At 43.0% G+C, this 13,172-nt stretch overlaps 1 protein-coding gene across 1 annotated transcript in view; it reads left to right on the top strand.

Annotated features, from left to right (window-relative positions):
• Positions 1 to 13,172, top strand: part of LOC117733865 (plexin-A1-like) — a 208,227-nt gene that overhangs the window by 174,658 nt on the left and 20,397 nt on the right. The window contains 2 exon segments of the mRNA XM_034537776.1: positions 4,528 to 4,762; positions 8,987 to 9,129. Of these exon segments, the coding sequence (XP_034393667.1) occupies positions 4,528 to 4,762; positions 8,987 to 9,129 (378 nt within the window).

Below are 13,172 nucleotides of genomic sequence, written 5' to 3' on the forward strand. Positions count from 1 at the left end.
CTCCTTCTATGAAATTACGGTTAATAGCGGGAGATGAGCACCACCATGACTGCCATTAGCGGTCCCTGAAATCCAAAGACATTCAGTTTGTGATGAATTAGTGATCAGTCTATTGCCCGGTCGCTTGAAAAGCATCATCACTAATAATGATGCACTTTAACACGACGCTCGTGACACTGAATTCAATAGTCTCTGTGAGCAGTGGGTTGTGGGTTGGCAGGGATTGTGGTCATTGTCTCGATTTTTCTTTTTGAAACCCCTTTACAAGATACCCACAGCAGATAACAAATATTATTTTTCATATCAGAGAGCACCACCTAGCATCTTCTACATCTTGAGCTTCAGCATCCCCCCTTTTTCCAACAGGGGCTGACTGAGGAGTGTTGATAGCTGCACACTGTCAAGTAATAATAATAATAATGCATTGAATTTATATAGCGCTTTTCACGATACTCAAAGACACTAAAGGTTTATTTAGATACCTACTTCTCAAGACTCATCAACAGGCCAACGATACCTGATCCACGAAGGAGAATGACGTTAGTCAAAAGAAAATAGAGTTAAATTACGATAAGAAGTTTCCAGTTTCTCTGCAGTTTGTCCATGACTCGGGCCTAGACTGATGCGGAAACATAAAAGGTGGTATTAAGAATAGAATTGTTTCTCCAGGATGCCACTGATATGCAGACGCTAAGCTTGTCTCTAAGCTCTAATCCAGGAACCTCGTTCGCTGCATAAACCTTTGTGATGTGCAAATTTTGTCCAACTCTCAGCAAATCCGTGCGAGAGTTGCATCCTCTGAAAGCCGTCGCCACATCACCGTCGCCGAGTCGTACTTCCTGCTTTTCCATGTGAAGTGTCATATGCTGCAGCTTTTTTTCTTCTTTTTCTTCCCCATCAACACCCACAGCGGGAATGCTGTTGATGACGCTTTCATTTTCCAGAGTTTCGTACGGTCTGAAATTACGACGCGGCACCAAATAGTGCCAGGCGGGAAAAAGTCTAGGAACAAGCTTACGAGCGGTGTCCCGGGGCAACCGTTGGGCTTCGCTCGTCCAGAGCTGTCAGCAGACTGCAGACTGAAATCCTTGATTCACTCCGACTGCAGCAGACTTTCAAAATCACCGCGCGGCTCCTGGAGCATCTGTATTGAGGAAGGTCAAACATCAGCGCGGCGACACAGCGCTCCAACTGAATATATGTGTCTGAATAACCCGCCAGTATTCCCCTCCCCCCCACACACACACACACACCGCACCTCCTGCACCCATTTTAAACTTATCACCAATGTCCTTTCACAGTCATTCACTATTATCTTTATGACATTTACTCCCCGCTAGCTACAACCAATATACCTAGAAAGCCACTGACAGCGCATCCATGTAATTCAATATGATAGCTCTCAACGCAACCAGCCAGTTCCAAGGAGAACTGGAATATAAAATATATTTATTTATTTATTTTTACGCCCCTTTTCTTTTCTTTCTTTCTCTTTTTTTTAAAACTAAATGTCAGGTTGGATATCAGAGCGATGTGTTGGCGGGGGTGTTTGAGTTAGTCCTTCGTCTGACAATAGCCAAAGAAAAAAATGTAGCTGTCTGTTCAGATCTCTTCTGCTGTGTGTGTGTGTGTGGGGTGTGTGTGTGTGTGTTTTGTCGTATGTTCGTTTAATGTGCACATCTTCGTCTATAGTGGAAAGGGCACAGCTGTAGCACAATAATATTCCCTGTGTAGAATGACCTACATACAGGGGACCCCAATGGGTGCCCAGACATACCGTGCTTGTGTGTGTTTTTGTGAGTGGGTGTAGAGAGAGAACCGTTGTGTGTGTGTGTGTGTGTGTGTGTGTGTGTGCGTGTGCCTTCGCGTGTCCCTTTAGATGCTCAGCTGTGTGTTGGCAGCTGAGCGCCTCCCTTGAGTTCTTCGAAGAAACTTGTTTGTTGTTTTGGCCTTCAGCTTTTTAAGTTCCCTCCGTCAGTCCTTCAGTCTGTCAAGAGAATAAAAATAGACAAATATACCCAGAAAATGTGTCACCAACTTAATATCGCTCATCCTCGCGCTGCATTCAAGTCATCCGAGGATACGTATCCCCCCGGATATTGGTACCAGTTATAGCAGTGACCTCTTATCAGATGATACACACTCAGTAGCATTTGTTTTATTGATACATTTTACATGCAAAGCCTGCTGTACGTCCAGTATGCGAGCATACATGTTCCCAGGTAACAAGGCACACATTCCTTGTTACCTGGGAACATCTATGCATCCAACGCGGACAGAAGCAATGTTTCAGTCACTGGGTAGCCAAGGCTCAAAAGAGTCTGTGTTCCCTTCGTTCGTGTTTCCAACAATAACCATCGCGTCCCAAAATGCAAAGGATATAATGGACGACAGGATCCACTTCACAGTGTTTCAGCCGACTCGGATATTCAGCCGCATCCATGCACGTCTGCATCAGCCGCGCAGGAGGATATAGCCGATGTGGACCCTCGACGCAATGCATCCTGGTACGTGTAGGCACTGTCGACACGTCTCCGCCGGAAAGGGAGCTCAGCTTTCCACCCGTCAACGCAGCACAATCTGGGGGAATCATTTACGTCAACACTGATTGGAAGTGACATACACAGTAAAGGTTTCTGCCTTCTGTGAAATCAAGAACGCGCCTGTACCAACCACTAATTGCACATTGAGGATGAACAACAAACAGGCCCGGATGAATCTTAAACCCGTCAACCTGTTCTTATCGTCTCCTGAGGGAAATGTCCGGCTCTTTAGCTGCGTAATTCTCCATTTAATGAGCCGAAAGACGCTGGAAGGACTTAGTTGAGCCGAGAGGCACTAAAGAGAGGGTCCCTCCCTATGAGCGCCTCGGAAAGGATTGCAGCCGCTTTAAGAAAGGTCCAAATATTATATACGCTATACAGCGATACCGCTATAACTTGAATGACCTACATTGTAGCTACACGGAGCTCCAGACTTCGTTCATGTCTTCAGATAGTTGCTAAGCAGCCTACCTAACCCTAACCTCTCGGCTAACGTTTTGCCCACGAGTTGATTCAGTTTAACCTCCGTCTCTGCGGCCCCGATCGAGTCCACGCAGCTAATTGTCTGCTTAATCCAATACAAGCCAATCTGAGTGTCTCTACTGCTGCTGATTAAATTTGTAGGCATACATTGATATTGATGTCACAGCTTCTCTATTTTATTTCTTTAAATCAGACTTTGATAGTGTTAACGTGCAAGTGCACTTAGGAGAGCTTCAAAGTGCATAATCACACCTCATTTTAATCGGTTATCAACCCCCCTTGTGGATCGCTTGATTTGATGGATTCCAGCGCTGTGATTCTTTTTCCTTTTCTTTCTCTCTCTGCGACGCAAAGCTCTTATGTAAATGTAGTTAGTCAGGAAAAAGAAAGAGAAAAAAAAATACATTACATGTGTTTGACTTCCCATAATTACCAGGACTCCTTGGGGAGAGATTTAAATGCCGCTGATTACTTTGTTTGATTACTTATACATGTGTGTGAGTCTGTGTACGCTGTATGTATGCATGTGTGCGTGTATATGTGTGTGCGTGTGTTCTGGGTGTCGGCCGCGTGTTGTGTGCATACTCTGTCTGTGTCCACCTCCACTTGCACAGTTTTAACCTTGGCCGGCGTTCGCTTCTCTGACCTAAATCAGTTTGTTAAAAGTTGACACTGACAAACGAGGACATTAGCAGCAAACTGTCTGAAAACCCCAAATACATATCTGCGGAGAATGCAGAAGGAGCGGAGCCGAGTCGCTCAAAAGGACCGGGAAAGTTAACTCGTGGGGTCCTCCACTGCCGAGGCTGTCTGAAGCAGCCTTTCCTACAAGCAAACGTTCACAGCAGGCGGGGCAGTACCAAAAATGTAATGATGTGTGTTGGGGTAGAAATCGGGTCAACATCTCGTCCGACCCCCCTCATCTGTTCTCAAACCTTCTGTTGCTGGAGAAGTGACCGCTGCCTGAGAGGCGTTCAAATCCTCAGACTAGCAGAGGAGAATCTGGTTGGGGGATGTAAATAAGAAGCAATTTCCTCTCCTTCATCGACTGTGGTGGAGGCTTCTCTGAGGCAATGCACTTAACCTACAGACCCACTGCAATAGAGAAGACCTACATCTTAATGGAAACAACACAATCATGGCTAGAAGTAGAGAGAACTCAAAGATGGATAATCATTAAAAAAAGAAGATAAACGCAAGTTGAATTTCTGGGAATTACAACCTGTCCTCTCCTCTCCTCTCTTGTCTCAGCCGCTTGCAGTTCAGTCAAAGTTTTGTGGATATTTTGTTGGTCAATCATGGCTTCCCAGTTGCACTGAAGAGTGCACACATAAATGTTGAGAGACATGAGGAAATTTTAACCTTCGCTTTGGCAATCCAATTTTTAAAAAGAAAACGTGATTTTCAAACTCGTCGGTGGGTTTTGGGGTTTCAGATTAAAGTGGAGCAACAAGTGTTTCTTTTCTCCCTTGATCACTGAAAACCAGTTGTGTATTTCCAGATCCGTGCTGGCGGGTTCGAGTACTCCCCCGGGACTCTTCACATCTACTCGGACAGCCTGCTGACCCTTCCTGCCATTATCGGCATTGGCGGGGGTGGCGGCTTACTTCTGTTGGTCATCATCGCCGTGCTGATCGCCTACAAGAGGAAGTCGAGGGACGCTGACCGCACTCTAAAACGTCTGCAGCTCCAGATGGACAACCTGGAGTCCAGAGTGGCCCTGGAGTGTAAAGAAGGTAAGAAACAGCATGTATGGACCTCTAAGACAAGAACATTTCTATAGACTTGACCGCCACACTGGAACGTTAAAGCCAAAGAAAACACGGAAGAATAAAAGAGAGAAAGGTGAGAGAATCGATAAATCAAGCAGTCGGATGCTGCCGTCATCACCGATGAGGGCTTCTGCAGGTTATGTTTACTGAGGCAGATGCATCACTTTGTCATGGCTGAGTCATGGCAAGTACAACAGTGTTTTATTTACAAAAATACCAGGCTGATATAAAATCACGCTGTTAAAGTTAAATTGCCTTCATCACGGAAATATACAGACTGAATGCAAAGGAAATTATGTATATTCAGTGAGATGTTTCTACCCCTAGCGACTCTGAAACACGCAACGGTGTGTTAGAACCATTGTAGGATTACAGAGCCGAGGGAGGCGGTCATTATTTCAAATTTCTTCTTTTTTTGTATAAAATAACTATAAAAAAGTGTTCATATTCTCTGAGTATATGATACATTTATGAGAAAAAGCCTCACACATTTACAAGAAATACATATACTCGACTTCAATCATATTCTTAATGGTTTCTTTTTATGAACATAAATGCTGACATCAGTTTGCATTGACTTTATCTGCATGTTAGACCCGTTTAGTTTTGCCAATGGGTTTTCTGAAATCCTAAAGATTGGGTAGCGGTTGCTAGGACTGGAGCAGGAGCCCAAAAGCACAACAGAGACAGATTAACCAGGACAGTTTGGTTTACTCAAGTTTAGGCAGAGTCAACACCGGGAGATCAGTCACAAAGGCAAACAAATCCAAAAGGGGCAGGCAGAGAATCCAAAGTCAAAAACAGGCAGGGTCAGAACAGGCAGATAAGGGATAGTAATCAGGACTATAGACTGTATATTTAGCCCCGTTCACCGGCTCCATAATTTCTCTTATTTAATTTTTTTTTAATTTGTACCTCTGGCTTTATTATGCCGTCATAGTCATGGCTCCAGATGGGTGACACACTAAAAAGAAAAAAATGTAAATCACGAAACCCTTAAAACATCATAAATTAACTTCACTTTAAAGCTTCCAAGCTCCTTTTCATAGATTTATTTTTTTAAGTGGATTTTTCCCTCGTTTACTGTTTAGATGTTGGTGACGTAAAACACTGTCCAACCAGTCAGGTCATCTGTCCGTCCCTCCAAGTGAAAACACGTCACGGCAGAAGAGCTACGCGTTGGAAGGAAAGAGAGAGAGAGAGAGAGAGAGAGAGAGAGAGAGAGAGAGAGAGAGAGAGGTGAGGTCAAAGTAACGAGCTGATTGTTAGCAGAGACATTAAAGGTATAATGAGCGAGAGGTAAAAGGGAGAAACACAGGTAATAGACAGACCAGGCTGACAGGGAGCTGATGAGGTCAACGTTTTAGCAGCTGAGTGTCGATGACTGATGTCAGGACGGCCCAGGTGTTTGCACTCGATATAATGACACAGGCACACACAGCCATGGTACAAGGTTATAATACGGTGACGCCACGGCACAGAGCCAGAGGCATCAGCCGCAGAGGAGCTTCAACAGTTGTTGATTTAAAGAAAAGAAAAAAACCATGTGGCCTTTTTAACGTTTGTGCTTTTCAAGAAAGGACAAAGCTAGAAAACCCCTGTTCTTTCCTCAAAGAGGCTCCAGACGGTATCAGAGTCGAATAAAAGCACCCCGTTCTCCAGGAAGTGAAGCATGGCCGTGTTCCCACCCCGCCCCGCCTGCTGTACTCCCAGCTGGCCTATAGAGACGAGACAGTGTGTGTGGGCGGAGGAACAGATGAAGTGGGCGGTCCGCCGTGTGTGTGTGTGTGTGTGTGAGAGGGTCCGGGGGGGGGACGTTTGCTTCAGTCACTCTGTACACAAGGATCCAAACTAGCATATTAGCAGTCACGGATGATTAGTTTCACATCAGAAATGACAACTGATGACTGGCAAGTGTCACTTTTTGGCAAACAAAGTGCTGAGGGGCTTCTAAACACATTTTATGGGCGGAGCACTGATTCCACGCTAATGTAAGCACACGCGGAGCTGTGGCATTTTTTACACTTCACTTCCCCGTTCTTTGTGAATCAGAAACACATGAGGATTTTACCAGGAAAGACCTACCAGGCACAATTTCAACAGCAGCCAGAAAAAATAAATAAAAATGTCAACTGGATGTAAATGTATTAGTTTATATGAAATTGACTTGTGTGTTCTTGCTTTTACAAACAGTCAGTGAATTAAAATATATAATTTCCACAATTACAATGTAGAGAATAAATAACAATAACATTCTTTTTGTTCATTCTTTAGATTGATTTATCGCTGTAGTCTTGCTTATTAGCATTTGTTTGCAGTCATGTTTTGCAGCTCACTCAAAAGAATCTTGAGGAAACGTAAAACTGCTTTTGGCCACAGTGAAAGTCATAGACTCGCTATAAATGAGGGACCGATTAATGATAGAGAAGGAGTTTTGATGATGAAGAAGTAAAAGGAGTGGGTCACCTTTATCTCCTATTCTGTTTCTTCTGCTCTGCCTATTTCATTTTTCTGTTCACCTCCCTGCTCTCCTCGCCACTTCTCTCCAGGTCTTACCTTTACACGCTGATCTTCCTTTCTTCTGTCTTTTCGTCCTCTGCATTTCCTTTCCTACCACCCTCACTTTGTTACTTCCTAATCTTTCCTTCTTCTCCCCTCCCCTCTCTCCCCCCAGCCCCCCCTAATTTTTTTCCCTTTTATCTTCAGTGCTTCCTCTCGTCTCCATCTCTCTGGTGGACCAAACATTCCAATAACAGCTGGGAGAAATTATGCATGAAAACTCATCCGTCGCTCTCTTAATAATTATCCACTCATGCAATTAATTGACTTTCCTTTCCAGGAACTTTGTTTTCTGTCTCCAGGTTCTCTCTCTTCCTCTCTCTCTCTCTCTCTCTCTCACCCCCTGAGCTAGCTTTCCCTTTTTATTCATTAATTTTGGGTCTTCTTTTTTTTTTTCTTCGGACAAGCAAAGATTGAATTTGTCGGGGCTCAGACACCAAGAAACAAATTCAGTTAACTACTTTTTTTCGCTCAGTTATTAAGTGTTATCAAAATAGTTCTTGTTAGAAAGGAAATTGAAGAGGAATTACGCTGCCGCTTTTTACGTTACATATCCTTCACTGAAATAACTCAATGAATTCGTAATCTGTTATTTTTAAAAATATTTACTTTACTTACTTATCCCTCTTGCTTCATTCTTCCCTGTCTGCATTTAGGCTCTTATTTGTTGCCTTTGTGGGCTTCTTGGCTCATCAGAGCTGAGCCTCTTATGATTGCTAAGTTTCCCTCCAATCGCATAATAATTCATCAAATAATGAAATTGAGATTCCAATGTTACGCATTCAGGCTGGTAGAACGTGGCTCTTTGTAATTGAATAAATAAAGTAATTTGCTGGCAAGGCAGTGCTTTGTATGTCACAGGGAGTAGCATGCAGTGCTAAGGGAACTAATCATTCCACATGTGGGCTTGTAAGGACTACCCCACTAGAGGGGCAAGTTGCTGAAATCCTGGAGCTGACAAGCTAACGGCCAAAATGCTAGCAAGCTGGATTACTGACCCAGACTGACCCGGACTGGAAGTGAGAGACACAAGTAGCTCTTCATGCAAGCGTCTTTCTAATGTCTCTGTTCTGTAACGGCATGTTGTTCTCAGGATGGTATATAGGGAGGTTCAGCTCTCTGAACTAGCTAACTTGCTAACTGGCACTTAGCGAGCACATACGCTCAGTTGCTAACACGACAATAAGCCAATATTGTTTATGCAATTGACGTATTTTAATGCCTACTCCTAGCTGTCAAAAAAAACGTGCCTCTTTTGTCGAGCAGTTTATACTCTGGCACAGGAAAGTTGCATAAAACTAGATGGCGCAACATAGCTAATAAGCTACGTGAGCTTACTTGATTTGGCACTCTCCAGCCCGCCGTTCCCTTAAAGGTCAGCCCGTGCAAGATCATTTCCAATCGGGAAACAGCATGAGTCCAACCACAACGCAATCCTGGTTGCAGGTTTTCTGATAAAATTATGGAATAGATTATTCTCACATCCTTAAAACCACAAGGCAATACTCTGTGATTATTGTCATTTCACAAGCCGATATGAATGTTCACTGTTTGTCCGTGCAAAACCGTACGTGTTCACCATCCCTCATCCTGTAACCTTCTCTACTTGTCTATTATTTTTCCAAATAGCTTTCGCCGAGCTTCAGACAGACATCCACGAGCTGACCCAGGAGCTGGACGGAGCTGGCATTCCCTTCCTGGACTATCGGACCTACGCAATGAGGGTCCTGTTCCCAGGCATTGAGGACCACCCTGTGCTAAAGGAGATGGAGGTACGGGTCAGTACACCAGCAACCCAGCTTGAAACTGAAACAAACTCACCATAATTGGCCAGTTCCAGTCAAACAAGAACCAAGCCTTTGCACTAATTAATTAACATCAGAGGTAGAAAAAGTAGATTGAAGTTCTTGCAGGTGCTAAAACCCCAACTTTCATCACTTCATACTGATCTCCTCCCTTCCCCAGTCCATGCATCAGTGAACACAATTATTCAATCGTTTAATGCTCTATGAGGTAGAAAGAAATTAGAAACTCTTGACATTATGTATCGCAAATTATTTATTTAATAACCACAACCATTTGTTTTGTTTCAAATTAGCAGAAAATTACAACTTAATTCATCGACAACAGTTGAGCAGTTCACTTGCGCTGCATGTTTAGGAATTAACCTGAATTTTGTGACGACGTATTCAGCTTGCCTCAGTGAATGCAAATGGCTTCACAGAAGTCTCATCGTCATTAGTTTGAACTCCGGGGACAGACGCTCACCATATTCTCTAGATGTAAGGAAGTGAAGTTTTAAAGTGAGGAATGCTTGAAATTGACTGAAATGAAATGTTATGTAAAAAAGTACAAGAAGATAGAGGGGAAAAAAAGAGTGCAGAGCAAAAACGAAGCAAAATATGTGGGGAAAGATTATTAGAGCAGAGAGGGAGAAATTAGATTCAGGGTTACCAGGATTCTTACTTGCATTATACATCACTGTTAAGTTATTAATTAAACCAGTACATGCAACCACCTTGCCAGCACAGGGCAATGGAGAGAGTGCACACGATTTATAAGGACATTCTACGGCTGAGGCCAAGGGAAGTACAATTAATAGTGTGTCAACATAAACTACTCCCCTCCAAAGCTGGAAACCAGAGAGCCAAGTTTGTAATCAGCAGTATCATTAAGATGTAGAATCTGGTGCTGCGCCATTGACTTTGATTGGAGAGCTGACTTTTTGGAGTCAAGGAATAATTTGTTTGACCTTTTACAGCTTCATTTAATCGCTCTAATCCAGAAAGTGGATTTATATTCCTAGACAAAGAATAAGAAGAAGAGAAGAAAAAGCCCTCTGGGCGGTCTCATAGCTGCCACTTCTTCTTCTTTTGATTCATTCTGAATCATCCTATCTTATTTTTGGGTCAAGAAAACAGTAGTGATTACTTAAATACATTCAAATCATTGTTTGATACAGAAACTATCCCATAGTGGTTTCCAGAAGTGACTATACAGCTATGGCTGATATAGAGAAAACTACTGACAGAGTAAGTAATAAATGTAGGAAAATAATCCGCTCCATTGTTTTGTTTGACCACTTTTGCAGACTTGCATAAAGTTGTGTGACATAATTCAATATTGTATCAAATCTAAATATTTTTTAATCTAATTAGGTTTCAGCTTTATAAATTCATACAGTTATTAATAACAACAACCTTTTGTTTGGCAGTGAAATTTGATTGTGCGAGACACCAGAAACACTTCATTTAATAGACTAACATATACAACATGAAAATTGGATAATAAGCAGCACGGAATATGAAATGTAGATTAATTGTGTGACGTAGGTGTAGCCTACTTTTTACATCTTGTTTTTCTGATGCTTGTTCCGAATATTAAACGTGATGTATATATGGATATCATGTTGAAGTTTAACTGTGAGACTCCTGCATGTTGTTTTATTTGTAAGGACACATAGGCAGTATAGAGCGTAAATGTCACCATTGTTAGAGAGAGTTAAATCTTCATGTAACAATGAAACCACACACACAGTGAAAAAACACCTCTACAACAAACGTGAAAAAGACAAAAGAAAAGAAGACGCCAACCAATGTTAGCAACCAATGCAAATAATGGTGGAATGAGTCAAACTAACTCAGGACCTTCACCTTGTGGGCCGTTGTTCGTGTCCCACATGAAACCAACAGTAAACATTGAACGTTGTTGCACAACGATACCTGAGAAAGGTGTTTATTTATTTACGCTAGTTACAGTGTTAATGTTGTTAAGTTCCCGCGACCCTAATGAGGATAAGCGGTATTGAAAATGGATGGATGGATGGATGTTGTTAAGTTACTTTATTACACTTTAATTTTAACTCAAACCATGATCTTTATTTAGTAGTTTTGTTGCCCAAACCTAAACATTTGTTTTACAACATTAACCATGTGACACGTTAGGCAATGGTGATTTAAAACATATTCATAAAAACGTAATTTTGATTCAGAAGCTCTGACTCAGTTTCCAGTGGTTTGCAGAAATGGAGACGGCAACATTTGTTTTGGAGACTGTGTTGAGAGTACGGTTCCTTTTCAATGAATAAAACCAGCTTTGGGCTTGTACAGATACCAGCCAGCAGAGAGCACATGAACCAGACATCAGCCAGAAGTTTCCTTGCAGCTGGGAAGGATATAATGTTAATTAGCTTTTGCCAAAAAAAAGCTCCCACCGGCGACGTTTGTTATTTTAGTTGGCAAAAGAGGCCGTCAATGCCAGGATGACCCCAAACTGCTATTATATAAAGTTGTAAATCTTAGCCTCGCATAAAATCAGCTCAAGTTTTCGCTTACTTCTTTGTGAAAGCAAGTCACGCTTAGTGTCTCGCATGAATATGCACAGCTGGTTTTATCAGCTATGAGGTCCTAAAATATCGATGTTTCTCCGGAGTGGGGCAAATCAAAATACACACTAGAAATATGACAGTGTGGGTATGATGTCCCCTGATACAAATAAAGTCCACCTTTAATTTAAAGTGTCAGGCAGGCAGAGAGGTAGAGGGATCTTACCTATTTTATAGTTATGTCTAGACTTCCTTCCCTTTCCTTCTGTATTTCCCCCAGGGGTTGCCGGTATAATCCAATGGCCTGTGTAAACTAACACTCCTAGCTTTATTGCTCTGTGTGACTGCTCTCTTCCCTAAGCTAGACAGCCACACTACTCACCGGTGATGCTCTCACACACACAAACACACCACACGCACTACATGTATACACATACACCGATGTGCAGATAGCTAGACGTACCCCTTCCTAACGCTATCTTTGAAATTCGGTAAAAAACTGTCTGTGCAGTACATACATGCATCGCCATCCGTCTCTCTTTCTCCTTCTTTCTTGCTTTCACGCTCAAACACACACACATCACGCTCCCTTTCCACCCTGGAGGCCCGAGAATCTCATTTAGCACTTTAAAGAGAGGCACAGGCACTTTATTATGGTGCATTGGAGGAAGAAGTATAGATGTTGCAGTGAAAGGATGACAATAGATAGAAAGAGAGAGAGAGGAATGATGTGTGTGTATGTAGAGACACAAAGACACAGAGCAGGAGAAATTAATATGGGAGGAAGGCCAATGATGCGAAACAGTCGACGGCGAGCGCGCAGGGGAGAATCAGAGCGGTGAGGAGGACGGAGCGAGTGAGCGACGGAGAGGCGTCTTCGGGGGGTTTAGTGTGTTGTTGATGAGAAGTGACAGGTGCCAGCCAGTGGAACAAGCAGGGTGCACCTCTGTCACCAAGACTGACACACACACAATCCTGCCATGCCCCGGTGCGTCTTCCCATCCTTCCATCTCTTCCTCGCTCCTCCATTTGACATAGGAATCTCTCTCATGCCGAGCTGGTCAGAAGTGCTATTAAAAGATTCAGTTTGACGGCTTTCAAGTTATATAACCGACTCAGTAAAGTGGCGACTGCGACAGGAGATGTGGGAACTTTCTTTAAGACCTGAGCGATCAATACAGGAAATGCATACATTCGTGCAAGCGTCTAATGACAAATAACTCAAAGATAAAAAAAATCCTGGAGTCAAAGAAAAGACAGTGTATGACTCCGACTGCTTAATACGAAAAAAGGCATTCAACTGGAGGATGCTTTGACCCATCCACCCCCCCAACCCCTGACCCTCGATGTCGAGAAGACAATTATTTCAAATGCCTGCAAAAATCGTTCAGACAGCAACAAGTGCGGAAACACTCGTAACGCGGCTCACAGCAGTGCGGCGGGAGAAAGAAAGGAGCCAATCAGTCTTACCGCGCTGTTGACAAGCCAATC

This window comes from Cyclopterus lumpus, chromosome 7, assembly GCF_009769545.1.
Source record: "Cyclopterus lumpus isolate fCycLum1 chromosome 7, fCycLum1.pri, whole genome shotgun sequence".
NCBI classification, from domain to species: domain Eukaryota; kingdom Metazoa; phylum Chordata; class Actinopteri; order Perciformes; family Cyclopteridae; genus Cyclopterus; species Cyclopterus lumpus.